General features: G+C 52.1%; 14 protein-coding genes across 14 annotated transcripts; 5 read left to right on the top strand and 9 right to left on the bottom strand.

Annotated features, from left to right (window-relative positions):
- Window positions 1-169: 169 nt before the first annotated feature.
- Window positions 170-1,357, top strand: SEPMUDRAFT_147209 (cytochrome c oxidase subunit IV). The gene is made up of 3 exons (XM_016904150.1): window positions 170-533; window positions 732-925; window positions 1,021-1,357. The coding sequence occupies exons 1-3, from the start codon at window positions 302-304 to the stop codon at window positions 1,111-1,113; spliced, it is 519 nt and encodes a 172-aa protein (XP_016763414.1). The 5' UTR covers window positions 170-301; the 3' UTR covers window positions 1,114-1,357.
- A 34-nt stretch (window positions 1,358-1,391) lies between these two features.
- On the bottom strand, window positions 1,392-2,579 carry SEPMUDRAFT_131010 (carbohydrate esterase family 4 protein; the record flags this gene model as incomplete). Its single annotated transcript, XM_016902390.1, has 2 exons — window positions 1,392-1,703; window positions 1,881-2,579. 2 exons carry the CDS (start codon window positions 2,577-2,579, stop codon window positions 1,392-1,394), a joined length of 1,011 nt encoding a protein of 336 aa, XP_016763413.1.
- Window positions 2,580-3,165: 586 nt separating this feature from the next.
- On the top strand, window positions 3,166-4,915 carry SEPMUDRAFT_79817 (amidase signature enzyme; the record flags this gene model as incomplete). Its single annotated transcript, XM_016910227.1, has 2 exons — window positions 3,166-3,334; window positions 3,411-4,915. Coding segments are annotated over 2 exons (1,674 nt in total), but the record flags the coding sequence as incomplete, so codon positions are not given.
- SEPMUDRAFT_147208 (glyceraldehyde 3-phosphate dehydrogenase) lies at window positions 4,565-7,243 on the bottom strand. The gene is made up of 7 exons (XM_016904149.1): window positions 7,164-7,243; window positions 7,039-7,101; window positions 6,892-6,952; window positions 6,761-6,810; window positions 6,626-6,689; window positions 5,885-6,572; window positions 4,565-5,805 (listed from the first exon to the last, which is right to left on the bottom strand). The coding sequence occupies exons 3-7, from the start codon at window positions 6,901-6,903 to the stop codon at window positions 5,603-5,605; spliced, it is 1,017 nt and encodes a 338-aa protein (XP_016763411.1). The 5' UTR covers window positions 6,904-6,952; window positions 7,039-7,101; window positions 7,164-7,243; the 3' UTR covers window positions 4,565-5,602.
- Window positions 7,244-7,291: 48 nt separating this feature from the next.
- SEPMUDRAFT_147206 (uncharacterized protein) lies at window positions 7,292-7,956 on the bottom strand. Its single transcript, XM_016904148.1, has one exon. The coding sequence runs from the start codon at window positions 7,635-7,637 to the stop codon at window positions 7,413-7,415; it is 225 nt and encodes a 74-aa protein (XP_016763410.1). The 5' UTR covers window positions 7,638-7,956; the 3' UTR covers window positions 7,292-7,412.
- A 765-nt stretch (window positions 7,957-8,721) lies between these two features.
- On the bottom strand, window positions 8,722-9,608 carry SEPMUDRAFT_147205 (ARM repeat-containing protein). The gene has a single exon (XM_016904147.1). It carries the CDS (start codon window positions 9,594-9,596, stop codon window positions 8,784-8,786), a length of 813 nt encoding a protein of 270 aa, XP_016763409.1. The 5' UTR covers window positions 9,597-9,608; the 3' UTR covers window positions 8,722-8,783.
- Window positions 9,609-10,051: 443 nt separating this feature from the next.
- SEPMUDRAFT_147204 (uncharacterized protein) lies at window positions 10,052-11,439 on the bottom strand. Its single transcript, XM_016904146.1, has one exon. The coding sequence runs from the start codon at window positions 10,960-10,962 to the stop codon at window positions 10,252-10,254; it is 711 nt and encodes a 236-aa protein (XP_016763408.1). The 5' UTR covers window positions 10,963-11,439; the 3' UTR covers window positions 10,052-10,251.
- Window positions 11,440-11,515: 76 nt separating this feature from the next.
- On the bottom strand, window positions 11,516-14,829 carry SEPMUDRAFT_147203 (aminopeptidase 2). The gene is made up of 3 exons (XM_016904145.1): window positions 13,647-14,829; window positions 13,540-13,596; window positions 11,516-13,425 (listed from the first exon to the last, which is right to left on the bottom strand). Exons 1-3 carry the CDS (start codon window positions 14,754-14,756, stop codon window positions 11,635-11,637), a joined length of 2,958 nt encoding a protein of 985 aa, XP_016763407.1. The 5' UTR covers window positions 14,757-14,829; the 3' UTR covers window positions 11,516-11,634.
- A 213-nt stretch (window positions 14,830-15,042) lies between these two features.
- Window positions 15,043-15,854, bottom strand: SEPMUDRAFT_59930 (uncharacterized protein). The gene is made up of 2 exons (XM_016909512.1): window positions 15,777-15,854; window positions 15,043-15,717 (listed from the first exon to the last, which is right to left on the bottom strand). The coding sequence occupies exons 1-2, from the start codon at window positions 15,815-15,817 to the stop codon at window positions 15,279-15,281; spliced, it is 480 nt and encodes a 159-aa protein (XP_016763406.1). The 5' UTR covers window positions 15,818-15,854; the 3' UTR covers window positions 15,043-15,278.
- A 477-nt stretch (window positions 15,855-16,331) lies between these two features.
- On the bottom strand, window positions 16,332-18,363 carry SEPMUDRAFT_59928 (alpha/beta-hydrolase). Its single transcript, XM_016909511.1, has 4 exons — window positions 17,962-18,363; window positions 17,509-17,912; window positions 17,262-17,440; window positions 16,332-17,208 (listed from the first exon to the last, which is right to left on the bottom strand). The coding sequence occupies exons 1-4, from the start codon at window positions 18,345-18,347 to the stop codon at window positions 16,402-16,404; spliced, it is 1,776 nt and encodes a 591-aa protein (XP_016763405.1). The 5' UTR covers window positions 18,348-18,363; the 3' UTR covers window positions 16,332-16,401.
- Window positions 18,364-18,940: 577 nt separating this feature from the next.
- SEPMUDRAFT_131004 (uncharacterized protein) lies at window positions 18,941-20,686 on the top strand (the record flags this gene model as incomplete). The annotated part of the gene is made up of 2 exons (XM_016902389.1): window positions 18,941-19,160; window positions 19,456-20,686. A coding segment is annotated over exon 2 (1,179 nt), but the record flags the coding sequence as incomplete, so codon positions are not given.
- A 696-nt stretch (window positions 20,687-21,382) lies between these two features.
- Window positions 21,383-22,654, top strand: SEPMUDRAFT_147200 (uncharacterized protein). The gene is made up of 3 exons (XM_016904144.1): window positions 21,383-21,540; window positions 21,593-21,739; window positions 21,791-22,654. The coding sequence occupies exons 1-3, from the start codon at window positions 21,388-21,390 to the stop codon at window positions 22,226-22,228; spliced, it is 738 nt and encodes a 245-aa protein (XP_016763403.1). The 5' UTR covers window positions 21,383-21,387; the 3' UTR covers window positions 22,229-22,654.
- A 178-nt stretch (window positions 22,655-22,832) lies between these two features.
- On the top strand, window positions 22,833-23,333 carry SEPMUDRAFT_105565 (uncharacterized protein; the record flags this gene model as incomplete). Its single annotated transcript, XM_016900583.1, has 1 exon — window positions 22,833-23,333. One exon carries the CDS (start codon window positions 22,833-22,835, stop codon window positions 23,331-23,333), a length of 501 nt encoding a protein of 166 aa, XP_016763402.1.
- A 280-nt stretch (window positions 23,334-23,613) lies between these two features.
- Window positions 23,614-26,898, bottom strand: SEPMUDRAFT_147199 (glycoside hydrolase family 2 protein). The gene has a single exon (XM_016904143.1). It carries the CDS (start codon window positions 26,871-26,873, stop codon window positions 23,739-23,741), a length of 3,135 nt encoding a protein of 1,044 aa, XP_016763401.1. The 5' UTR covers window positions 26,874-26,898; the 3' UTR covers window positions 23,614-23,738.
- Between the last annotated feature and the right edge of the window lie 30 nt (window positions 26,899-26,928).

Below are 26,928 nucleotides of genomic sequence, written 5' to 3'. Positions count from 1 at the left end.
TGGTCACTACCTCGACTCATGACATGTATTGGTAAAATGCCTTGCACGTCACTCGTCGACGACGAGGCGGAAAGAGCCGGAGCCCGAGCTGCTAAATCTGCCAAGCCATTGAGCAGCATCTCGGCTGCGCTGCGATGAAAGTTGAACCTCGATCATCAGCACTCAACCCAACTGCACGTCTGCTCGACGATAGCACACCCACCAACCTCCCACACGCCCCTGGGTACAGCCACCACCCCTGGAAGACACTCTCCCTCTCGTCGACTCGCTCCCGCGCTCCGCCCCGTCATCCGCCGCCGCAATGCTCCGAACAACACCTCTTCTCCGTCAATCCCTGACCAGTCTGTCCTCCGCGCGCAATCACACCCTCCAGCAAGTGCGATGTGCGCACGCTATTTCTAACCCGACTTTGGCCAACATTGAGAAGCGATGGGAGGCCATGCCACCACAAGAGCAGGCCGATCTCTGGATGGCGCTGCGAGACCGTATGAAGGTGGACTGGAATGAGCTCACGGTACAGGAAAAGAAGGCCGGTATGTGATCCTCTTCTAATACAACTCATGCTGGCTCTGCCGGCGCGTATATTGCAGCTAGACGTACAAGTGCTGGTGGTTGGAATAGCACTGGGGAAAAGGTCGGCACAGCAAGATCCGCGGTATATGGCTGCCACGGGCATTGGACCGGGGGATCAGATGGGCATACAGACAGATGACTGACGGGGCAATGTGCAGCATACTGGATCGCTTTCGGACCACACGGACCTCGTGCGCAGACTCCTCCTGGCGAGAACACAAAGGTTTTTGCCTACACTGTCGTCGGTGTCCTCGCTGCTGCTGCCATCTTTGGCTTCTCTCGACACTTTGCACGTGGAAAGCCAAGTACTTTGAACAAGGAATGGCAGGAGGCCTCGAACGAGTACTTCAAGGTAAGCATACCGGACATGCGTGAATTGAGCTCCACGTTAGCTTTGGAGACGCAGAAACACCGAGTCAAGTGCTGATGACATGATTCTCTTTGCAGGAAAACAAAATCGAGCCAATCACTTTTATTGGCGGCGAGGATTACAAAGGAAAGGGTCTCGTGCAATCACCGCCCAAGGGCAAGGACGAGTAGGCCCAGACTCAGGGGAGACGCGGCTCGCCGTATCGTGTGTTGTACCACTTGTGAACATAGACTGGATGAAACGCACATCTGATGCAACTGTACTCTCTTCCCTTGCGTTAACTGTAGAACGAGTGTAGATCCGGCACAGGCCCGAGTATAGAGAGATGAACAGGGAAGCAAGTTGATCCGACGACCACTGTCCCACGAGCCGTAGTGCCACGATATGTACAGAGAAGAAGCACCCTCACTCTAGCCGCGATCATCCTATACCTCCTCTTATCTTCCGCTCACGCGCCACCACCTGCTCGGGAACCCGGCTTATACGGAAACGTCGCCCGATAATGATTCGCAATCGACCGCCTAGTCGTCACCCAGACGCCCTCCTTGTCCGAAATATAGCGCATAAAATTTCGCAACGCCTCTGCTCTGCCCGCTTTCCCTGTGATGCGTGAGTGCAAGGGAATATTCATCATTTTGCCTCCTTCGCGATAGAGCATGTCGAAGGTCGATTTCAAGTACTGCTCGTAGAGTTGGCCGGCGCTGGAGGTGAAGCCTGGCGCCATGTGGAATTTGCCGTCATTGCAATCGTAGTTGTAAGGCTGTTTTTTTGTTTTTCAATACTTTTCTTTTAGCGAATAGTGTAGTGTTTGTTGTGTGTTTTGTATCTTGGCGTCAGAGAGGGAGAGGGAGGGAGGGAGGGAGGGAGGGAGAGAGATGGACACAGTCATGGAATCTTTGGGGGGGAGTTTACTCATGCGGGAGTAGTCGACACTTACCACGAGCAGCATACCTTCCTTTTCCTCGTCTGGCAAATCCTCCTCATACGGTAAATCGACCCAATACGGCACATCATCATTATAGCACTCGGAGCTATACAGCAGCTTGGGCGTGCCAAGTTCCTTGTGCATCTCCTTGAAGTCTTCCGCCAATCTTCCCGGCGTGTTCGCAGTAGACCTTCCAAAATACACGCCGACAGGAAACTCGCCCGTGACTTCATACAACAAGCGTTGCGAATCCTTGACATAGTGTTTATCCTGTTCGGGATCCAATTCATGAAAATCCAACCATCGCATCCCATGATTCGCAATTTCATGTCCCGTTTGCACACAATATTTCCCAAACTCCGGATTCAACTGCATCGCCCTCGCCACCGCATACACGGTAATTTTCCAATCAAATTCCGCAAACAGACGCATTAAACGCCACACTCCGACGCGAGATCCGTACTCAAAGTCTTGTTCGGCGTTGAGGTAGCGTGCGCCTTCTCGGTGACCTCCCGAACTGCCTTTTTCCCAGAGGTAGGGCTCGCTGTGTGCGTCTCCCTCGAGGATACTACGCTCGCCGCCTTCTTCGTAGTTGAGGACGAAGGAGACGGCGATGCGAGCGCCGTTGGGCCATTTGCAGTCGTGGGAGGCGGCGCCGAAGCCTTGGAAATCTCGAGGGAGTTGGTATTGCGATTGGATGTTGGTGACCATGGTTTTCTTGATATTTTTTATTTTATTTCTCTGTAGATCGATCAATCGGGTGAAAAATGGAAGGAAATCTTTTGAGATGGAATTGTATGGGATGGATTCATAATATTATGTACCTATAATGCTCTGCATATCTACCTGCGTCCGAGAGCATTCTGAATATGAGAAGGCCTATCGAGAGAGAGATTGTCCGGAGTCGGGCAAGATGCCGCGTACTACAGTAGCTTGCTGTGGTGAGAGGTTAATGGGAAGGGGACCGCCTATCGAGAGAAGAAGAGCTCGGACCAGCGTGTCTTGGCTAGGGAGAGCTCCAGCGTCCAAGTTGGTTCCTCAGGCAACTCACAGCGACAAAACGTTGCATCACTTCCCTTGATAGGTACATGTACTGCACTTGGCCTATATTGCAGGCAGCCATAGGCGAGCCGATAAGAGCTCCAACGCCGCCATGTCGGCCAGGAGGAGTAGGAATGTCATGGATCTGGACATGCCATTGCTCGAGCACAGCACATGCAAGAAAAAGTTGAAAGAGTCAAATCAGCCGCCGCATATCCCATCTACACGCAGACTAGAGTGAAGCTGGCTGTCCATCATGTCTGTGTTGTCCGTAGATCCCAAGGCTGGGACGACCATTACGACGGCGGTGCTGGATGAAGTATGCAATAGACTGGGTGTACGGATCAAAGACGAGGAAAAGGAGGATTATACCAAACTGCTTGCTGTGTTCGATGAGGGATGCCAGGAGATCATGGCAATGGACGGTAAGTTAGTTCCATTCCAGTCCCTGGGCACATATGAGAAAACATCAACTGACTGATGAGTGGATTGGATTAATAGATTACATACCTGCCGTTGACCTCGTCCGATTTCCCCGAACCAAAGTGTACCAGCCAGGCAATAATGATAATAATAATAATACCTCGGAGAATGCTCTCAACGCGTGGGCCTGGCGATGCAGTATCAAAGACACGCAACCCAACAATGGCATTCTCGCGGGAAAAACCATTGCACTCAAGGACATGATCGCAGTCAAAGACGTTCCGATGCTCATGGGAACCGAATTTGTCCAAGGCCACGTACCGAATCTAGACGCCACAGTCACGACCCGCGTCCTCGAAGCAGGCGGCCACATTCTCGGCAAAGCAGTCTGCGAGAACCTCTGCCACTCAGCAACCAGCCATAGCGCTGCATCGGGAGCCGTGGAAAATCCCCACGCGAAAGGATATAGCAGTGGAGGGAGTAGTTCGGGGAGTGGAGCGCTCGTGGCGTCAGGAGAAGTGGATATGAGTATTGGAGCAGATCAGGGCGGGAGTGTACGAATCCCCGCGACGAATTGCGGAATTGTGGGATTGAAACCTACATTTGGTTTGATTCCATACACGGGTTGCGCCAGCAACGAGGCTACGAATGATCATTTGGGTCCCATGTCTAGGTCTATTCTCGACAATGCCATGTTGCTCCAAGCGATCGCAGGTTCGGATAATATAGACGATCGAAGTTTCGCGGCACCTTCCCCCCTTACGATTCCCCGCTACTATCAGAATCTTCTTCTTCTCCCCAAGGCTCTCCCCGACGATGATGATGTTGCTGCGAATCAAAGCTTATCCGGCATGAAAATTGGCATAATATCCGAGTCTGTGATGAACAACCCCCTCCTCGACCCCCGAGTCCAACAATGTTTCTTGCATGCAGCAGAAAAGTTTCGTGCACTAGGAGCCCAAGTCTCCCAAGTGTCGATACCCATGCACAGCCTCGGACCCCAAATCTGGACCGCAATATCCAAACCCGGCGGCCATTTCAACAAAATGCACAATAATTACAACGGACGCCGAGGCCACATGATGCACGAACTGCACGCGCTATTCAGCGAAGCATTGAAGAATTCCCCAGAACGCTGGGATCAAGCAATGTACGTCTCGTCCAAGAACATCCATCTCAATGGGGCATATGCAGAAATGACGTATCCGTCGCTTCATGGCAAAGCGACCAATCTCTCGCGGAAACTGCGTGATGCGTATGATGTGGCATTGCAAGAATATGATGTCTTACTCACGCCCACACTGCCCTATGTGGCAACTTCGCATTGTGAACCGGGTGCGACTCCTCTCGAACAGATCAAGAAGCAAGTCGGGTTGGTGAGTAATACGTGCCAATTCAATCAATCGGGTCATCCAGCACTGGCGATGCCCATAGGGAGATTATCGCCCTTGGAGGGTCCTGCTGCGGGGAACGAGCATGTCAAGTTGCCCGTGGGGATGCAGATTGTGGGGAAATGGTGGGCGGAAGAAACGGTGTATCGTGTGGGATATGCCTGGGAGCAAGCCAATGATTGGAAGCAGATGAGTTGAGTCTTTTACTTATTAATGACTTTCAACGCTGGCCACATGGCGAAGATTGCGGCGGCGGATCTCTTGTGGTCGCGGACCCGGGAACCGGTATGATAATACCCCATGCTCGTCCCAGCAGTGAATGCAGTCGCGATGGTAATGGATTATATTGTATCAGAGCGGGTATCACTAGCCAGGCCCAGTCGTCGTGTCATCTTCAGCAGGCTTTCAAGCCTAGAAGATACCAGAGGCTTGGTGATGAGGATCACCACAGACGGTACCGCTGCTCGTTCCCTACTATATTCCACGTGTTCTGCATGCATGACTTGCCGACTGTACGGATCTTTTGGTGGATATACAGACGTCATTCTCGTACCAGCGGTGCGGAGTGGGAGCGACAGATCTAGATGCGGTTCAGCGGATTTGAGGACTGCGGCACTGCACCTGATTCTCACGTAAGGTATCACTACATGGTTGCACGGTACCTTAAACATGCACTGGTCTGGTAAAACATGTCTGTACCTTTGTTATGATATCATAATCGTCTAGCTCGCTTTCTGCTAGCTATAGTCATGTCATGCACTGCATAGCTCTTGGTGATTCCGCAGGTCCATTGATCCTCGCGTACTACACTCTCTGCTGATTTGCTCTGTAGGCATTGCTGGTGCTTTTGGTATGTGGTTTTCTGCGGAAAGACATCGCTTAAGCGTTGCCATCAACCTTGGCAATGTATGCCAAAAGGTCAATGACACGGCGGGAGTAACCCCACTCGTTGTCGTACCAGGAGACAAGCTTGACGAAGTTCTTGTTGAGGGAGATACCGGCCTTGACATCGACGATAGAGCTGTGCATGTTGCCGTTGAGATCGCTGGAGACGACGTCGTCGTCGGTGACAGCGAGAACACCTAAGGGGAGAAATTCGAGTTAGTAGGTTATTCTGGGAAGATGCACATCGCTCTGTAGTGAGCAGAAACTGGATCTTACCCTTGAGCTCGCCCTCGGAAGCCTTCCTCAACGCAGCAATGATCTCGTCGTAGGTGGCGCCCTTCTCAATGCGGCAGGTCAAGTCGACAACAGAGACGTTGGCGGTTGGGACACGCATGGACATGCCAGTAAGCTTGCCGTTGAGGTCTGGAATGACCTTGCCGACGGCCTTGGCGGCACCAGTCGACGATGGGATGATGTTCTGGGCCGCAGTACGGCCTCCACGCCAGTCCTTGCCGGATGGGCCGTCGACGGTCTTCTGGGTGGCAGTGTACGAGTGGATGGTGGTCATGAGACCCTCAATCATGGTGAACTCGCTGTGAATGACCTTGGCGAGAGGAGCCAGGCAGTTGGTTGTGCATGAAGCGTTCGAGATGACAGGAATGTCGGACTTGTACTCCTTGTTGTTCACACCCATGACGAACATTGGGGCATCAGCAGAAGGTGCAGAGATGACGACCTTCTTTGCACCACCCTTGATGTGTGCAGATGCCTTTTCGGTGGTGGTGAAGACACCAGTAGACTCGACGACGTAGTCGACACCGGCGGTTCCCCATGGAATGGCAGCTGGGTCTCGCTCCATGTAGAACTTGATCTTCTTGCCGTTGACAATGAGGCCCTCGGAGCCATCCACCTCGATCTTGCCATCGAAGATTCCGTGTGTGGAGTCGTACTTCAGCATGTACGCCTGTGCAGAGGGTCAGCCTGGCGCTCGCGCTCAAGGGGATTCCAATGACCTACAGCGTAGTGTGGCTCAATGAAAGGGTCGTTGACGGCAACGACCTCGACTTCACCGTGCTGGATGCTGTACTTGGGTCAGCACTCACTGTGCCCTGGGCTCAAGTGGCCGTCACTGGCATCTGGTCGTGCACTTACGCATTGCGGAAGACGATACGTCCAATTCTGCCGAAGCCGTTGATACCGCACTGTTATGGGTGTATGATGAGCATGTGGTTCCACATCTTGACCAGCAATTCCACTGTTCCGCATCTTCTCCCCGAACGAACCTTGGTGACCATTTTGGCTGCTTTGCTGGTGTTTCGAGGTGGTGTTGTGAAGGGAGGGTAGCTGGCGAGAGTCAGATGGCGCTGATGATGCGGCGGATGGGGTGGATGAAGGCGAGGCGAGGCAAGGCTGACTGGGACGGGACTTACGTGTTGATGTGGTGTGGAAGTCTGGGTGGGCTTGTGTCTGTTGAGAAAATGTTCGAGTGGAAGCTACCCCACCTTAGTCAGTATGTGTACGGGAGGTGACGGTGGTGTGAGAGGGTGACGCTGACCTGAACCGGGCTGGGCTGGGCGTGTATCCAAAGCACTGCTTGCTGCTGTCCGAAGTTGTCCCTCTGTTGCTTTCTCGCTCGTGCGTGGGTCTCGACGAGTAGTTTGCATGTTCCCGGTTGTTATATATGTACTACATGCCGCTGCTAACAATGTCCACGACCGCCCGACGTCGGATCGCCCATCGCGGTTCTTCACCTTCAACACGCCGCTGCCCCTCATCCTCGATATCCGTGCCTGTCCGTCCATTCCTAACTTGCCCGGCCATTCCCGATACACCCTCCGCGAGTAGCTAGTCGGTCTAGTCTCGCCTCCGCGTGGAGACGCCCATGATTATTTACCTCACCTCCATGCTCCCACGTGCCATCTCCTTCAAATTGCACCGTCTGCCTTTGCTTTGCTTGCTCTCTGGCATCGTACACAGTAATGACAACGCGGGCCATTCGAGAAGTTGCATTCGGACCTTTTTTACGCATGTCCGAGACATGGGATTGAGATGATCAAGGGAGCTGGAGGTTCAGGCGGCCAGTTGGCTAGGAGAAGCCAGGCTACAGCATAACAAATTCTGCTGGGTGGGATGGAGGTATACATCGCGCCTCATCGATTGTCTGTGATGCTTCAACCCAGCCAATAAGGTGATGTTGAGAAAAGATATGCGTGCAGGACGGAAGAAAAGCAAAGTCGGAGAGGCATGGGGATGCTTGAGATGGTCAAAAGAAGCAAGGCCAATTTCTTAAAAGGGTATAGGCGTGAAAATGTCCCATCTTGGTATGGATCTCGGCCTCTTCTGTGCTTCCCCCATACATGTACCTCCCCTACTCCTGATCTGACAGTTTGACTGCCACACATTGGATATGTCAGCGCGAACAATATCGAGAGTCGGGGGGCATGGTCAATGGTGGTGCAGTTCAAATCTTGGCGTCTGCAGTGGGTGTTGGCGTTGTTCAAAGTGGGTGAAGGGGGAATGAATGCATAGAAGCTCTGCTGGCAAGGGCACGACTCCGACATACAAGATGAGCCCAGCAACGCAGCAAATCACGACTGGGATCAGCAGACTGCTCGCCTGAGGTGCCCATTACGACCGCACCGCTGCAAGGCACATGCGTCGGTCAGCCGTCACGTCGAGCGAATTTAGAGTGATGGCAGAAGAGGCGTGCCATCTAAAGCAGTACAAATCGCATTATTTTCAACTCATCGAGGCACTATTATTACATTCTGGGCACCTTTGCATGCGAGCGTACAATATCGACACGTATCGACACCCTTCCCATCTGCAAGCAACCTCGATATCCTCCTTTCTTCGAAACAGCGTGAAACATTGCCAAACATTCAATGGCTAAGATATAGGGGTAGTGTGCAAGCCTGGCCGGCAACACTTACTGCCTGGTAGCACATTTGCCAACATAGGTATCGATGGTAGCGACCGTGTTGGCCATGATACCAATCCAAGGGCAGCAAAAGGATGAGACGTCCCAACAGTAGCTCGGGTGTAGACGGCAAGCAGACCAAGTCAGCCTGTGTGGCCGCATAGATGTGCGATCGTATGGCAGCAAATCCTCGAGGGAATCTGTGGCGAGGCGAAGGCCGTATCTCTCCGCAAATGGCAACAGATGTGAGGTAGTCTAGCGGAATCCGCCATAACCACCACGGCCAACATAAGCACGTTCAGCCGGGAAAGAGCGTGACATATCCGGATTGAAGCTGCCGTGGCCGAAGGGTCCATTGCCGCGTCCCATTGGAAGACCTGCTGGTGGACCTGGACGCGTGGCGACCGCAGGGTTGCAGCATAGCATGGCAACGCGGGAGCCATACTTGGAGCCACGTAGAGAGACCATGTGCTTGCGGATCTGGACGGCAACATCTTCGCGACGCTGGGGGTCGACGTTGGTGAGGATGTACTGGATGAGATAGTTGCCGAATTGATCACCCGAGATGTCGATGAGCGGCATGCGTGGACGATCTGGTCGGGCCTCGCAAATGCGCTCAAGGTAGCGGTCGAGGAATTCCTTGCCACCGATCTTGAGGCACTTCTCGACGACCTTGGAGGCGAACTGATCCATGCTATATTCGCCAGCAAAGCGTATGACATGGTCAATGGCACGAGTACGGTCAATGATGGAGCCGTGCTCGCAAATGTGCTGAATGCACCAGTTACCGAACTGGCCGTGGGCGACGACATCGATGCTCGCAAGGACCTCGTTGATGCAAGGACGCTTGTCTTCCTCGAGGCAGTTCTCGAAGATGTTCTGGACGACAAGACTGCCAGTCTCGCCGAGAGCCACCTCGTGCCACATACCGCGAAGAGCTTCGTTGACATACTTCATGATTTGTGGTGGCGAGTCGCTCCAGCGGAGCTCGAACAGCTTCTGCCAAACGTGACAGGCGTAGCGGTGAATGACAGTCTCTGGGATGCGGCGCAGTAGCTCGTGCACCATGATTGCCTTGTACTCCTCGGGCACACAGTCGAAAGCCTTCTGCACAACATGACATCCGAAAGCATCCATGCTGAGATTGAGAGTATTGCCGCGGATAGCTTGGGCAATCTGAATGATTTGCTCAGGAGTGCCGTGCTCAAAGCAGCGCTGTACCAAGAAATTGCCAAAGCGATTGATCATGAGAGGGTAGGCTTGCTCGATGATAGCCTGTACGATCTCGAACTTGGCCTCAGACATGCCAACTTTGAGCTTCTGCTGCAAGAAGATTGACGCCTGCTGGTCATTGTTGCGGACGATCTTATCGACAATGTACTTCCAGTTGCAACTCATGTTGCGTTCCAGGAGACGGCGATAATTGAGTGGCTCGGCACCGTTGAGATAGCTTGTGCCTTGATGCTCGGGCTGGCTTGGCCACTGGCCACAACCGACGCCAAACTCCGTAGCTGTTGGAGACAGTCTCGTACCAACGGGACGCTGCTGTGGGGTGGCGTGAGTGGATGGCATGTAGCCCGAAGGTGCGTACGGCATTGGGGTGATGGGTGGCGTGTATCCATTGCGAATACCGTATCCCGAGTGACTGCGCGAGAAGCTCGACAGGCCATCGAAGCTGGTCTGTGTCAGTCACGTGCGCAGGCGAAATCCCTGTGGGCAATACTCACGAGTGCGACGGGTTGCTGTATCCGCTGCGCTCAAAAGGTCTCGAGGTGCGACTGAAGTCGTTTGGCTGCGAGAACTGGTTGCCAGCCGACAGCAAACCGGGGACTGGAATGTTTGCGGCAAGTCGCCGTGCGTGAGGGAAGGGAGAGCCGATGGCTTCTTGCATGGTGTGTTGGGCCAGGCGAGACTGGTCCAGCTGGAGGTTCATCTGCGCCATGCGTTCTTTGGTGCGATCAAGTTCACGCTGGAGACGGTACACCTCGTGAGCAGTTAGGTCCTCGTCGGCGCTGTGGCTGGCGGGAGCTGTGCTGCCACTGTAGGGATCGGTGCCAGTTGGAGAGGTGGCGCGAACCTGAGCGCCGTCAGCCTCTCGCAGTCTGATCTTAGCCATGATGGCTGCCATGAGATCTTCTCCGTCGTCGTTGTTCTGAACCATGTTGCCGAAACGCTGTGAAGTGCAGTCAGTGGTGGGTGAAAGGAAGAGATTTTCGTGGTGGGTGCAAGGAAGAGATTTTCGTGGTGGTGGGAAGTGTTGGAGCTTGGAAGGAGGAGGAAAGAAGGAGGAGGAAGGAAGGAGAAAGAGGAGGAAGGAAGGTACCTGAGGTGGTGGAGCACGGTTCGCAAATCGGGATGTTGTCAAGGGCAAATTCATGGCAGCGGCCGTGCGCGGGAAACCACTCTGTAGGTACGCCAACGTCAGCCAACCCATATGCACAGTCGCGTGAAGTCACACGAACCTGCTGGTAGTTGTTGTTGTGAGTATTCTCGTCGAACACGGTGAAGGAAGATGACATTTTCTGCTGCGGCGAGCCAGTCCACTCCATGGCGGCGTATCTGCTGTTCTTATTGGGTGCTGCTCAATGTCCGGACGCAGCAGTGAAGGCGACTTGGATGTCGACGGGAGAGAAGCTGCTGAGGCGTTGTCTGCTAGTATGTCTTCTTACAGGCGATGTGCAGCTGTAATAGGTGGATGGTGACCGTCAATCGCGGACTCGATCGAAGATGTTGAGGCCGTGAAAGAGGAACTCTGACGGCGAGGTGGGCGAAGGAAGGACGATAGGTGTGGGTGCGGATGTTGTGGGAGGAAGGTAGAAGGTAGAAGGTAGGAGGTAGAAGGTGGAAGGTGGAAGGTGGAAGGTGGAAGTGGAAGTGGACGAGTTAGAAATGAGAAAGTGCGAGTGTCGACCGGGCAATCACCATTCACACAACGACGTTCATTCACTCAATAGGTAGGCGGACGCGAACCTGGCAACGACGGGAGCCTCATGCACATCGACGACGACGTTGAGCCGTACAGTTACCTGTTGCTATGTACATGTACCTAAGGTAGTTGTACACTTCTGCCCTGCCACGTATGAACAGCCCTGGAGCAGCCGACTGTCTACTTTGCGTAGCCATGTGCCTTCAGCCACTCGCGGGTATTCTCGACATCTCGCTCTCTGTATCTCGCGTTCCCGATGATTGTGTCCGCAACAACAGCCAGTCCACGATCGTAGCCAGTGGTGTCCTTGTCGCTGAAGAAAGTGGTGATGTCTCTCTCGACCCCGGCATCCGCGAACTTCTGCAGACTCGTGCGCAGGAAACGCTCGAGCACGACCATGTTCCCACCGAGCTTCTCGCGAATTGCAGGCCACTCTGCTTTGATGTACTGCCAGACAGTCTCGCGGACCTTCGAATTGTTTCCGAGCGATGCGCCGACCGAATGCAGGTCCTGGATCGGCACGTTCCCGCCAAAGGCAAACTTTAAATAGTCGTTTGCGAGTTCTTGTGACTGGACTTGGCCCATGGCTTGCAGCGTGATCTCCCGCCCATCAATCGACTTGGTCGTCAGGAATTCCTTCTGAACTGCCTTGTATGCCGCCTCGCCGCCGTTCTTGATGGAGATCTTGTACACAGCAGCTCGGAGGGATGGGTGGATGGCCTTCGCGTCTCCATCAAGGAATGCTTGGAACTGTCTTTGCGCCTCTGCTACAACCTGCTCGTGCCCGACGAGGCCAGCTGTACTGAGGAGAAGAGCACGCAGTTGACCTGTGAGGTAGTCGTCGCTCGGAGAAAAGGTCCATCCAATCTTATCAGCCGCAGGAGTAACGAGCCGGAGTGTGTATTCTCGCAACGCCTGCGACACTTCTGCGTCAGACGAGAAGATGCGTCTTATCTTGCCGAGACTGGTCAGAACTTCACTCCACACAAGATAGTTCGTCTCCGTGGAGAAACCCTCCAAGAAAGAAAGCACAGCTGATGTGGTACCCTGGCCAGCAACAGCCAACGCGGCGGCATCTCCCACGAGTCCGATCTTATCCTGCACCGAAAGCTTATCGAGGTGCTTCGACAGTTCGACCAGGCGTGGCGGAGGTAGGTTCGTGCGATAGAAGCCAGTCTGATCGCTGTTGACCTTGTAGAAACTCGTGTCAATGTCGCGGTATGTGTCCTTCCTGGTAGTCAGTGCTTCACGTTGCGCCTCTGTAGCCTGTGGTCCAGTCTTGAGCCCAAGTGGAATCCACCAGGTCGTACCGTCTTCTTCTGGCTTCACATCGCCAGCCGAGAGGAATCGGGATTGCTCTACGCTGATCTGGCCTGGCTCTTCGGCTACTGTCACCACTGGAAACCCAATCTTGCGGATCCATGGGTCCATGAACTCGTTCACATCCTGGCCAGAGGCTTTGCTCAGTGCCGACCACAGATCATTGGTAGTTGCGTTCGAGTAGGTGTTGGCCTTCAGGTAATCTGAAACACCCTTGAGGAAAGTCTTCACACCGAGGTGTGAGGCCAGCATGCGGATGACGGAACTGCCCTTCAAGTAACTTATGTGATCGAAGATTTGGTCGACCTCCAGAGCGTTCCTGACAGGAACTTCGATAGGATGACTCGTCCTGAGACTGTCGAGCTGGAAAGCCATCTGCATGCTGTCCGTAACGAACTGGCCCCAAACATCCCAGTCGGGATGCAGGTGATCAACTGCGTACCAACCAACCCAGGTGGCGAAGCCCTCGTTGAGCCACAACTCGTTCCACCAATCCATAGTGACGAGGTTGCCGAACCATTGGTGAGCAAGCTCGTGGGCAACAACGTAGACGACTCGGTTGCGGTACTTCTGGTCCGATGCGTACTCGTCGAATAGGACGGCAGTCGTTCGGTATGTAATGAGGCCCCAGTTCTCCATGGCCCCGTGTGACTAGAAACTTCGATTAGCAAGATTCTTCGCAAAGCCATGAGATGGAAGACATATGATCGGCTGATGGAGATCAGTCACCAATCAGTGCTGGAACTTCGGAAGTGAGTGACTTACGAATTCATGGACCGCAAGCAAATCGACCTTGGGTAGAGGATAATCGATATCAAAGATCTGTACCAAAGGTCAGCTTAGGCAGCAATACACATAATGCGTTGTTTTACCTCTGAAAAGTAGTCGACAATCTGGTGTGCGCTCTCCAGAGCCAGTTGACCTTGTTGCTTCAAGCCCTTGGTGGTATAAACCCTCACGGGTAGGCTCTTTCCGTTGTACTTCCGCCGGGTGAAGTCTTCGACGTATTCGAAATCGCCAAAGGCCCATGCCAAAAGATACGTTGACATGACTGGCGTTCTGTCAAAGCTGACAATTTTGTACCCATCCTTGCTCTTCTTGGTTGCTTTCTCTTGCATATTTGATAACGCCACCAGGTCCTCCGGGATCTCGATCTCGAAGTCGAACGTGGCTTTGAGATTCGGCTCATCGAAGCAAGGAAATGCGCGACGAGCGTCGCTCGACTCAAACTGGGTGCTGAACATGTAATGGTTCTCGGCATCTCGAGCCACACCCTTGGCTGCTTCTACAGCAGGCTTATACTTTGACCTGTAGAAGCCTGCCATGTGGTTGTTCATAATGCCCTCAAACGCAATGGAAAGCACCGACTTTGGCGATTGCGGCAGCTCTTGATCGAATGTGAAAGTACATCTCTGGTTCTTATTGTCGTAAGAGATGTTGGACGCCTTGACCGCAGATGAATGCTTTCCGGAATCGGACACAAACTCCGCAGAGTGTACTTTGAGCTCGAACGTGTTCAATGTGATGGACTTGGTGGGCTTCTTGACCTCTAGCTCGATGTCGACCTTGCCTTGATATGTCCATGGCTCGCCAGCGCTCAGATTATTCAGCGATATTGCGTAGTTGGATGGCTTCACATCGTCCGAAAGAACATCTCGATCGGAGGCCATTCTGACGAGGGCACTGGAGGCGTGACTGGAGCAGTTTCGAATGACCGCAGGAAGCAGAGCAGTTGTATTTCTAGCAGCTCTAGCAGTGTGGAGTGAACCCCGTCCTCGTATTGTTGGCGCGCTCTCCGTCTGTAAGGTGGTGTTTGAGGTATAGCTCCGCGGCGATGTACGGAATGGGAAGGTAGTAAAGATCGGGTTGTACCTGTATGGTGGTGGGTGCACGAAGTGGGATGATCTCAATGCTGCTGCTGCTGCTGCCCCACCAGTGCCTGTAGTAAGCCGAGACCAAGCGTGCATGTGACTAGGTGTCATGTAGGTAACATGTAGGTATCTGCCATCTACCTCCTATAGATACCCTGCTCCCAGATCCAGCGAGTCGTGGTTGATGGTGGTGCGGTGATGTGTGTCAAGGGAAGCTATACGCCGTATACGGTCACGCATGGAATGTACACAGTACATGTACCTCCGTAAGGTACCTGACCTTACCGTCGATCTACCTCCTAGGAGGTAGCTTGTCGCGCCACCACGTGAGAAGCGAACAACATAGGGAACCGAATTTCGCGAGGAGCTTAGGTAAGCATTGCATGATGATGATGATGGGAGTTCTGCTGCTCATGTGCTGTGTATACTACTGTGCCACGCCTCTGCCAAAGGGATAAGACTAGTGACCGTGCCATCTGCTCGCTCTGTTGGCTCGACCATTCCCTGCGTGGTCAAGCCAATTTTCGTTGCCCCCAAGGAAATGCTCATAAACTCCAACCATGCCCTGCCCGCGCTCATATCCTGTAAATGCCGCCTCGTAACCCTCGTCAGCAAACGTAGCATGCGCGCAGGTCATATTCGGACCACCACGCCCAAGCACTGTATCCTCAACTGCTTCTTATCCAAAATTGTCCTCAACCACTCGAAGGCGTTCAATCCCTGTGGTATGCTCGTCACGGCGGCAGAAGTCGCATTGTCTCCCAGCTTCCGTCTCACGCTACTCGCGGCAGCACTCGCGACGGAGCCGCCTGTTCCATTGATCGCAGATACAGCCAAGCTGGTAGTTTGCATGATGACTTCGGTGAGCGTGGCGTTGCCGCTCAAGTATGCGGCCGCCGTTTGCGAGAGTGCGCTCGTGCTCATGTTCCATCGCGGCTCAAACCAGTCTGCGCTGAAGTCGAAGATGGAGAAGACGAGGACAAATAGCAGGATGCTGCAGTAGACGCATGGTCGCTGGAGGTAGAAGTAGGCGGAGAGGAAGGCGACTGTGTAGATGGGAGATGCGTTCAGCCTGGTGATGGTCAGCTACCTGGTATGCACGCATTATGTGACGAGGCTTCATTAGCTCACAGGAAGATTACAATCGGCGCAAACGACCGTAAGCAGAACATGGCAAGAAGAGGAAGAGAAGTCGATTGCCAGATGAGGTGGTGTCTTTGTAGTATTGTCTGATGATAAGGTATCGTGTGCTGCTTGCTGCAGAGGGTGGCCCATACCTCAAGGCACCTACCTTGCCCTAGTTCGAGTCCAGGGCCGCTAACATTCACGTCATTCTCCCTATCTTCGACACTTCACCTGGCAATTATTTACGCCGGAGTTATTTACACATGTACCTGAAACTTGATATTAGCTTCTCTTACATTCAACTATGAACTACTGCATCTAATGAGGGCACAATCTATACCACACAGTTGTTTCCTGATTGAAATAGCCCACAAGACCAGCAAGGAGTATCGTGCGGCACAACTCCCAAGACGTATCTACAGGCAGCAGTAGTTGAGATGCTGACGACAGATACACGACCGTTCTGCTCAATACCTGTACTTACATATATGTACCTATGTTCACATTACCCTCCGAGAAGAGCCCGGGCCGTCCAGTTCATGCTCATGCTCATGCTCATGCTCATGCTCATGCTCATTCTCATGCTATGCTGTACATATAGACTGCCATATCAAGTCCTGAGTGTGACTGTTCACCTCCTTTGATTCCTGCTCTGAAACGAGGGCTTAAAAGCCCTCTTTCTGGAACCTGTTCTCTTCATGTTTACTGACCTTCTAGCTGAAATAGCACTGCTGGTGCCATTGACAAAGTTGGGGGCGTCTGTCGTAGTATTGTATGTCGAATCGATGGGCAGTACGGTGAACTGTACCGTTCTGTTGCCCTCTCGGTATGTGCTCTCAGCTGTGCCCACTGTCTTGTACGCTTCGAAGCAGCTCTCTGTGCCGCTTGCAATATCCTTGCCATCGATCGCCCGCTCAAACATCTCAAGTGATAGGACAGGCTGGTAGAATGGCACCTCGTGCCCAGATTCATAGACTCGCACGAATGCAAAGTTATTGGACTGCTTGACCTGACCGTGTACGATTCCATCCGAGGTTGTGAAGTTCTCGTATCCAGCAGACGTGAACCCGGGCGCATCGATCAATTTCGAGACCGCTTGACCACCTAGCCAGTTGCAGTTGTAATCCGCATCTCCATAATACTGGACAACGTAAATCCCATTGTTGACCAATTTGCGGACTGCTTCGATTGTGCCTTCCTCCCTGTCGTCGTCCCCAGTACTACCAAAGGCGTTGCTGACTGCAGAGTTTGATTCACTGAAGTTGACATAGGCACCAATGGCCTGCTGAACTTTGGGAGTGTTCAGGTAGTCGACGTAGAATGCATATGGGAATGGATCAGGTGTGAGTTCGCGAATGTCGTATTCGTCTCGGCCAGTGACTGAGTCCAAGACAAACTCAACTTCCGTGGCACAAAAGTTGTCTGCCGCAGTGCAAATCTGAATACAACTCAGTACAAGTAGCGCGGTAGAGCACAGCTGGTAGTACTCACCTCATTGATTCCTCTCGTATTGCAATCAACAGTCTGGTCGTAGCAGTTCCCCGTTCCATACATCGAGTTGTACACTTGATCCTTGATGGACTGATTGTATGGATCATAATCGTATGTGTTCCCAGGGTATACCGAGTAGTTGTAGTAGGCTTCGTACTGCGTCAATGGATCATACCAACCTAATGTTGGAATCCAGAGGTTAGCCGGCACTTTGTAGTGGACGACACGTCGAATTCGATAAACGTACCATTTCCTATCAGCACAGTAGTAAGATCGATGTGGTGTGCTCCCGGCAGTTTTTCGTCCTTGATGAGAGCATTCTGAGACTCGATGTAGGAGTTGAAAATGGGAGCATAGTGGCCTCCGTAACTCTCTGTAGCAAAGTTGAACTCGTTCCTGGAATACTGAGGAAATGCGCCCATGAACCCCTGAAGCGTTCTCCACATGCTAGGAGCGGCATTGATTGTGGAGTTGGCAGTGTCCGTCTGGTTCGGATAGCTGTAGGTTCCACAGGTGCCTGCAGCATAGTCTGGGCATTCTGCGCTGGGCAGTTGAATAATGTCGGAAGATGTCTGATATCCCGGAATCGGGGTCGAATAGCTGAAGCCCACCTGAGCAGGGTGATCGATGAAGAGCATGTTTGAAGCATTGCTGCTGCCAGTCAGCGTGGCCATTCCCATCTGCATTCCGGCATGCTTACTTCCAAGCGTAGGGGTTGTTGTAAACATCCCCATTCGCATCCACGCCACATGGGCCCAGTTCTTGAAAAAGCCCGATCATCGAGGAGGAGCCAGGTCCACCATTAATCCACACTGTTAGAGGAGCATTTTCCGGATCTTTTTGCCGGCTTTCGAAGAACCAAAAAAAGACGTGCTGGTCTTCGAACACATCGACATAGCCCGAATAACTCTTGACGCCTGGAGTGAGCTCACAGATGCCCTCTGGCACTTCTTTGAATCGTACAGGAATGTCCAAATAGCCTTTCGAATCTGTAAGATCGGTGGGAGGAGTCACGAACTGCGCGTTCGCGGCTGGAGCAGTCAATACGGCCAAGAGCGAGGAGGCTCCCAGGAGGAGGGATGCCATTGCGAGAAAGAGGGAGAGGAAGAGGGGGATGGGGAGGGAGAAGCAGAGGAGGAGGAAGCAGGTGAAGGAGAGGGAGAAGGAGAAGGGAGAGGGAGAGGGAGAGGAGGGCAGAGGCAGTGGAGCCCGCCAACGATGTTTTTGTACAGTACATCGTCCACGATGCCGTCCACACCGGTTTCTTGCACATTTGGCTCAAATAGGTCATGCGAGGCGACCAGATGCGACGGGTGTAATGGGAAATCCTACCTTACTGTAACGCCATGATGGTCAGAGGTAGGAGACCAAGCTGGAAGAGGAAGGCGTTCCTGACGGTAGCTTACGATAAGCTACTCTAAGCCAAAGCTTCGTCTCTTGGCAACGTCACTTTAGTTGCAAGTTGGTGGACAGTGGACAGTGGACACTGGACAGTGGTGCATTTCCATTCGACCCTGATCTGCTCATTCTGCTTAGGAGGTAGCATCGGTGCTTACCTTATCTTATCTGCTTGCTTGGCACTGCCGATCGGAAGTCGGCATCATTCTACTTTCTACCTACAGTAGGTACTTTCTACCAACATACCTTACCGTTCCTTCGTCTGCCTTCCACCCTACCACCTACCACCTACCTCCATTCGACCCAGCCCCGTCACCACACCCACTCTTAGTTGTCGTCGTCACCGTGATCAAGAGCTCCGGAAAGAACTCCAGAGCGAGCGAATATCAGCAAGTACCATGCATCCGCTGAACATGGACGTCGAGCGCGGCGCAGCATCGAGGTTGACGACGACTGGAAGAGCTTGGAACTTCACGCTCGTTGCAGTAGAGTGGCTCACATGTAGGTTATTGGAATGGGCATGAGCATGGGAATAGGTGGACCGTGGAAGATGGATGGGTGCCGCTGGCAGCCATGCAGTCGGCCGTGCCGACGGTCGTGGCCGCCATGCAATCAACGCCCATCGTCAAAACGGAAGTGGTAGGTGCGAACGTCGCTGGGACGTGCTGCAAGATTCGTTTGTCGATGCATCTGCAGTGACGTGAGCAGGTAGAGTGAAGCGGATGGGATCGTTGATGATCAAGATCTTATAACTCTTCATCAATTGCAGCTCTACACTCTGACAAAACATAACAAGTGTCTCCGGACGCACCACCAGGGCACCAGCATCTGTTATAGAAGGCCATATCATGGCGGATACCGAAGGTGGCATGGATTTCGCATCCTTACTCCGAGACTTCGGCAACAGGGCCGCTGCCCACATCGACGACTTGCGAAACCGGAACAGTTATCTGACCGACCAGGTCGCCAAAGTCAAAGATGCTCGGGCTCAGCATGACGCTCTCCAGCGCGAGCACAACCAACTGCTCACCAGGCTGAAGCTGGCGCAAGATGCGAGCAAGAATTTGAAAAAGGAGAACACCACACATAGCGCAACACTCCGTCGCCTCGAAAACGAGACGAGCTCGGCTCTGAAAAAAGCGGATTTCGCCTCTAGAGAACTAGCCACCACCAAGAACAGTCTTTCCAAATCTGAACAGACGATTAAACAGCTACACTCTCTAACATCCACCTTGGAACATACAATCGGTGCCAAAGACAAGGCGATGGCTCAACTTCTGAGCGATAAGACTTCAAAGGCACTCCGGTGCAAGTTACTTTCAGAAGAGAACAGCGCACTGAAGGCTAATCTCCGTCAACTGACCGAGGGGTTAGAGGTCGCTGTCGCCGAAAAGGAGAAGCTCTCACAATCGTGTGCCACTCAGCAGGCCACTGTCAAGAAGCAGATTGCCGAGATGAGCAAGTGGAATTTTCGAAGCGACGGTTTCCCAACAAAAGACGTCATGTTCCAAGAGCTCTACAAGACCATCCAAGGCCTCCAGGACCACAAGTACGCCGCAGCAGGTGAATTGCGCCAGACTCGCGATCAACACGACCTGATCAGGACAGAGCTGCGCACACTCGAGATCGAGTGCGAAGACCTGATGGATCATCGTGAAATCCTAGCGCACCAACTGGAAGGGCATAAGAAGATGCTCTCAGAGTTGGAGATTAAGTTTGCAGACCCCATCGAAAAACTGCAGCGCGTAGAAGGGCAAGTCAGAGATGGCGAACTGGAGCGCCGGACCCTCGGTAACGCTGCTCGAGAGATTTCCAATGTCCGAGTGGCTGCCGCAATGCTTAGCCACTTCGAGAGGAATCCTCAACAAGAGTTTGAGACGAACAGTGTCACGTTCGGTATTGGCCAAGCACCAGACCACGGAACAAGCTTGCATCAGCTCTGGGCGAACCTCGACTCGCCCGAGCATGTCAAACCCTGGCGCTCACGGGCAGGTCTTGAAATCGCACCGTATGGGCGATGCTTAACAAGGATTGACCTGTCAGAGCTACAACCAGAGGTAGTCGCCGAGAACATCGGCTATCATGTTATTTCACGTGGATGTGGGCCAAATGCTACAGATCAGCAAGTAATTGCAACATCTCCAGCTGATGCGGAACCAAGGCGTCATCCTTGTACACCTCACGTTGACATATTGCGGGATCGAGGCCTGAATACAGTGGCGTCGACAGAGACGCCAGAGCCCGGTCTCGTGCCAGACAACAACTTAGTTAGTCCTTTCGTCATGCCAACGCCAGAATCGGCACGACGCTCAGCTAGCAGTATATCTATTGTTGTACCGACCGGGTGTCGGAAGCGTCTGCAGTCACGCTCGCCAGAGAAAGATCGAGGGCATAAAGCCCTGTGCCGTACCTCGCGGAGGCATTAGGATTCCTGCTCATAGTTGCTGCATTGCGCCGAATGCAAAGCCTGCGGCAACAGATGCGTCTGGTTTCAATGCATAAAGGATAGTTACCTTAGTGCCAATGTATCCGGACATAGCGGAGCGGCGTATCATCTAGGAGGTAGTACAGGTATATCTACGTGAAGGGGCTGGGGATCACGTGATGATAAGATTGAATATAGCCAATCAAAGCACAGCTTGGCAAAACATGTCGGATCCTTCAGCGCCTGTTTGAATATAGATGCTACGCACTACCTCCTACGGACACACCGCAATTATCGACAAAGATGTCGCTCTCAACGCTGGCGCTGTACAACGAGCCAGAATACTCCGATGTCACTATACAATTCAGTGGCAGGACTGTGCATTGCCACAAACTGGTCTTGTGCACCAAGTCTGACTACTTCAAAAAGCTCTGCGGCCCTGGAAGCCACTTTGCCGTGAGTGGCATAGCGGACTTGTAGCTGGACCTATCAAGTTGATGAGTCTTAGGAAGGCAACACGAAAGTGGTAGAATTGAAGGAAGACGATCCTGATGCAGTCGAGTATGTACTGCGATACATATACTCTGGACAAAGTCAGACCGACGAAGACGGCAACTGGCAACTCCAACTCGAGGTCGCGAAGACGGCGCAAAAGGTATGCATTGTAATACACGCCGAACATGGAAAAACCCTGACCAGTAACCAGTATCTACTGTTAGACCTTGCTGCTATAGCGAAGGAGAAGTTTATGAGAGTCGCCAGCGCTGTTATTGAACCGGAGGCAGTGTTCGCGACTATAACTCAGATTCGACAAAACACCTTGGAATCAGATCATTTGAACGTCGCACAACAACTAGAGACGAAGCATCTTCTTCCTCTTCTGAAAGTCCCTGGCTATCGTGATGTGATTGATCAGGACAAGTCCATTATGTGGAACCATCTCGACCAATTTCGAGACTTTATGTCGAGCCAAGAGAAAGTCTATTTTGTGCGTTGCGGTGACTGTAACAAGTCAGCCTTATACCGAACCCATGGTGGAAATGAGCTCTATCCTTGTTTGTATCACAGGAGGGCCCCAAAGCATCAGATTTGGATTCCAAAAGGCGAATACTACACATTTGAGCGGCTCTTGAAATATGGCTAAGACAACGAGGTTCGCTCAGGAAGCCTCAAGGTGTTAGATTGAAATCTTCTCTCGGGAAGAAATCTTTTGCAGTTATGCACAATACAACGACTTGCTACAAAGATCTATATCTACTAAGAGTGCAGCGGGCCCGGAGCGGATTCCAAGAGTAGCACAAAAGCCAACTATCTTGGACAAGTGCGCGCCGTAATCGAAAATGAAGGAAGAGTCAAACATTCCAATAGGAGATGTTATCGATGACTTCGAGATCAGCAAGTTCAAAGTGAGGAATGTATGCTTAACAGACAGCTGAGCAAGCCGAGCCCAACAGCACTGCCGGATCTTGGAGCGTAATAGAATAATTCCGGGTGCGGTAATTCCATGTAGTAGTGAAGCAGTCCTGTAGCCTATCAAACCATTTTGCATAGTATAGGAGAAACAAAGGAGAACATCAAAGGAGAACATTCACAATGCAAACCCGAATGCAGCTGCTAACCTTATACCACAAGACACACAACAAAGAAAAGCATACTTAACAACCAAGTAAGTATTTCCTCGTAGCAGCAACCCAATTAAAACACCTCGGGGTAGGTAGCCAAAACATCAGCTCTTATCCAACCACAACATGACCTCTCGAAATGGAATCTCTTCCATCTTCATCTTACAGAAAAAACCTCCACTTCCTCCTCCTTATCAAATTCTCAAAATCTCGTCTATCACCACCAGACAACAACAACAACAACAACAACAACAACAACAACTCTACCCCAAATTTCCTTCTACAGACAGCACATTATCACCTACCCCACAGACTCAATATATCAACCACCCACCCCTCAACCCAATCAAATCTTCTTCTCGTAACATCAGAGGACAAAAGACATATCCCTCTCGAGATCCTTGCACTGCGAGCTTTACCTCCACTCCATCCTCTTCCACCTCCCCTATCTATTGCCTCACAGGCTCAGAGTACTACTGGACGAGTAACCGACGATCAGCAGTAGTAGCAGTAGTAGTAGGAGGAGGAGTAGTAGTAGATTATGATAATAAGGACAACGAAAACGGCAAATCCGAAAATATCTGGTGGCATTGGCGAGAGGAAAGATGGAATGTTGCGGCCGGCTAGGGTCGAGGTCGAGTGGTGGATAGATAGAGGTGAATAATAATAAGAGGAAGTAAGGAAGGGAGAAGAATATGGTAGTCTGTTTGTTAGTGGAGTTGTGGTAGCGGGAGGTTGCCAGAAAGAGGGGGGAAAAATAAAAACAGAGACTGGGGAATTTTCCCGTTGTTAAGTTCACAGCAAAGCCATTCATTATATTTCGTTCAGTTCCTGACGTCCTTTCCCGAAGTTGGGTAAAACGACAAAATAGGTCAAGAATTTTTCTTTCTTTCTTTCTTTCTTTTTTGCTCGCTAACGCATGGATGGTACTGCCACATCTTGATCAAGAACGAAGCCACACACACAGACACACACAGAGAGAGAGAGAGAGAAAGAGAGAAAGAAAGAAAGAGATATTCACATCCTCGCTTATCAACTCAGAACAGCAGTAAACTCAAACTCCTTCGTTTTCAGAGCATACTCCTCAAGAGTCTTCGGCCCACACGAGCCCGTTCCCAACCCATGATGATCAGCATCCAATCTCAAAACCACATAATCCTTCCGCATTTCCTCGAGTGCAAAAGGATGTTGCGCTTCATCAACATCCTTCACATCGTAATAACTCGCCATGAAATCGAAAAGGTGCCTCGGGGCAGCAGCATCCGGCATATCGACCGACTGCGGCTTGGTAAATTGTGCGGTCAAGCTCGTCTGTGCTGCAGAAGAGGATAATTTGACCCATCGGGTATCCGTACGATTCGAGCTCTCTTGCGGAAATTCGGGTTGCACCCAGAGTTGATCGACGGTGGATGTATAGTGGCCTACGAGTTGTGAGAGTTTCATGTCTTTGTAGCTTTCGCCGGGTCCGCGACCGAACCATTCGACGTTGTCGAATGTCTTTGGCAAGCCCATAGTGAGACCGATGCGCGGTAAAGTCTGAGGGAGGTTCTGACCACGCGGGGTGCCCTTGATGTCAATCTTGACCGTCCCAGAGGCACAGAACGTGTATGTGGTCTGGAGATCGAGAGACCAGGAGAGGACAGGAGGGGCAAACTTTTGCTCGAGTTGCACGACCACGTTGCCCTCATCACTTTTCTGCCACTTCGCTTCTCTTGTATGAATTCGGGCTAGGTGAAGAAACCGGTCCTTCCAATCCTTACCATCACGAGGGGCGTCGTTGTCGGTCGGTGCTCTGTAGAAGGTGGGTTCCAGCGGCTGAGCAACCAGCTCGGTCCCATTCTTCTTCCAGGATTTCAAATGGCCCTGAACAAGGTCGAACTGCCACTCCGCATCGCCACTTTTCAGTGACAACCGAGTCGCAGAAGCTGAGGTCTCGAGGGCCTTATGGCTGGCACCAACGGTGCTGAGAATCACGGGCTGGGGATCAGTCGATTGTACCTGCAGTACCGCTACCTCGTGTCCTTTGTCAGCCCAAGTCGTAGACTCCTTGAGCACAAATCGAAGGTTCAATAGGATCTCCTTCGAGGCGAGACCTCTACTGCCGGGCCAAGGGAGCATTGCCTCAGATCCAGGCTGGATGCCCTTTGGCAGCTCAAGCGAGCCGGACTGCTGGTTGTTCCCAGTATCGTCAATTGTAGACCATGTCACTTCAAAGTCATCCAGAGTGCCGAAATCCAAGCGATTAACGATCGTAATTCCTTCAGGGTCTGCGGAAATCACCTGTACGGGCTCGACCGCTTTCTTGTACTCAGCTAGGGCGCTACGCACGGAATGATCAGAGTTCAGCACGCCATCCATGACAAAGTTGTAGTCGTTTGGAATGTCCTTGAAGTCACCGCCATATCCAAAGAAAGATTTCCCATCCTTCGTTTTGGTCAGAAGCCCATGGTTGGCCCATTCCCAGACCCAACCTCCTTGCAGCGTAGGGTATTTGTAGAAAGCATCGATGTATTCTTTGATATTACCAGGACCCGTACCCATGGCATGAATGTACTCGCAGAGCACTAATGGCTTCTTTGACTCGCTACCGGCAAATTTGACGATATCCGAGATGTTCGGATACATGCGAGAGTGCATGTCGACATGCTCTGCTTGGAGATCAGGCTCGTAGTGTACAAGCCTCGTAGGATCGTACTCATGAATCCACTCTGTCATGGCGGTGTGGTTCTGACCATAGAACGCCTCGTTGCCCAGACTCCAGATGATCACAGAAGGATGGAGCTTGTCCCGATGCACAAGCTGTTGTGCACGATCGAGGTATGCGTCTCTCCAAAGAGCATTGTCAGAGGTCCACTTTGCAGCTTCGGATCTCGTGAGTTTCTGTCTCTCGAAAAAGGGCAAGGCTTGGTCAGCAGGGCTGAGAGCAGCGTCTGCGATGGTTTCGAATCCGTGACACTCGAGGTCCGCCTCATCCATTACCCACAGACCCAGCTCATCACATAGATCGTACAATCTCACATCACTGGGTTGATGGCATGTTCTGATAGCATTCAGATTGTGTCTCTTCATCAGAAGCAGATCTTGTTTCATGAATTCGTACGGCACAGTGCGACCTGAGATGGGATGATGCTCGTGTCTATTGGCACCTTTGAAGACCACCCTCTTGCCGTTGACCTGGATCAGACCATCCTTGAGCTCGACCTGCCTGAAGCCTACGCGATGGGATATATGATGGCCAGCAAGTGAGACAACCAGACTGTAAAGATATGGCGTCTCAGCAGTCCACTTGTGAGGGTCCTTCACAGGCATGGAAATGGAGATCACGTCCGTCGTCTTTTCTCTCTTCACGGTTTGGTAAGTGGCAATTTCATTTCCCGCAGCATCTATGAGCTTGAAGTAGACTTCTCCTATGCCAGTGATGATCGCTTGAACCTCCAGGGTAGCGTCACGATACTCGTCGTCGAGCAGGGTTTGCACCGATAAGTCTTCCACACGGTTGTCCTGCGGAAAACCAAGCAAGAAGACGTCGCGAAATATGCCTGACAACCACCATTGATCTTGATCTTCGATATAACTGCCGTCTGTGAACTGATAGACGCGCACTGCCAGGCTGTTGTCTTGTCCCAACTTCACGAATGAGGTAACATCAAACTCGGAAGGATTCCGAGCCCCCTGGCTGTATCCGACCTCTTTGCCATTGACGTACACATGAAATCCAGAGTCTACACCCTCAAATCGGAGCCGAAGCTGATGATCCTCGAGCTCTTTGGGCACCTGAAATCTTGTCAGGTATGAGCCCGTTTCATTGTCGGTATATGGCGGGTAGGGAGGGTCCACGAAGAAAGGAAACTGGACATTGGTATAGTGAGGTCCTCGTCCAAAGCCCTGGAGCTGCCACATGCCAGGCACTGCTACGTCAGCCCATTCGGAGCTGTCAAAGTCGTCCAACTCAAAGCCTGCTGGCGCCTCTAAGGGCGAGTTACTGAGTTGGAGCTTCCACAGCCCAGAGAGCGAAATTGCCTTTGCTTTCGATGCGTCTCTCGCCAGAGCATCTTGTTCGTTGCTGTAGCCCAAGAACGAGGAGCGTGGCTGTAATGTGTTGCGGTGAAGAACAGACAGATTGGCCCAGTCCGGTCTTCTGTCCTTGTCAATGCCCATGTCGCCCATTCTTGCAGATGATGTGGACGGCGAAGTCGCTCCTGGTATAGGCTGAGGAGAAGGA

Source organism: Sphaerulina musiva (genome assembly GCF_000320565.1).
Source record: "Sphaerulina musiva SO2202 unplaced genomic scaffold SEPMUscaffold_2, whole genome shotgun sequence".
NCBI classification, from domain to species: domain Eukaryota; kingdom Fungi; phylum Ascomycota; class Dothideomycetes; order Mycosphaerellales; family Mycosphaerellaceae; genus Sphaerulina; species Sphaerulina musiva.
Note: the sequence above shows the minus strand (reverse complement) of the source record. Positions and strands in the feature narration are given on the sequence as shown.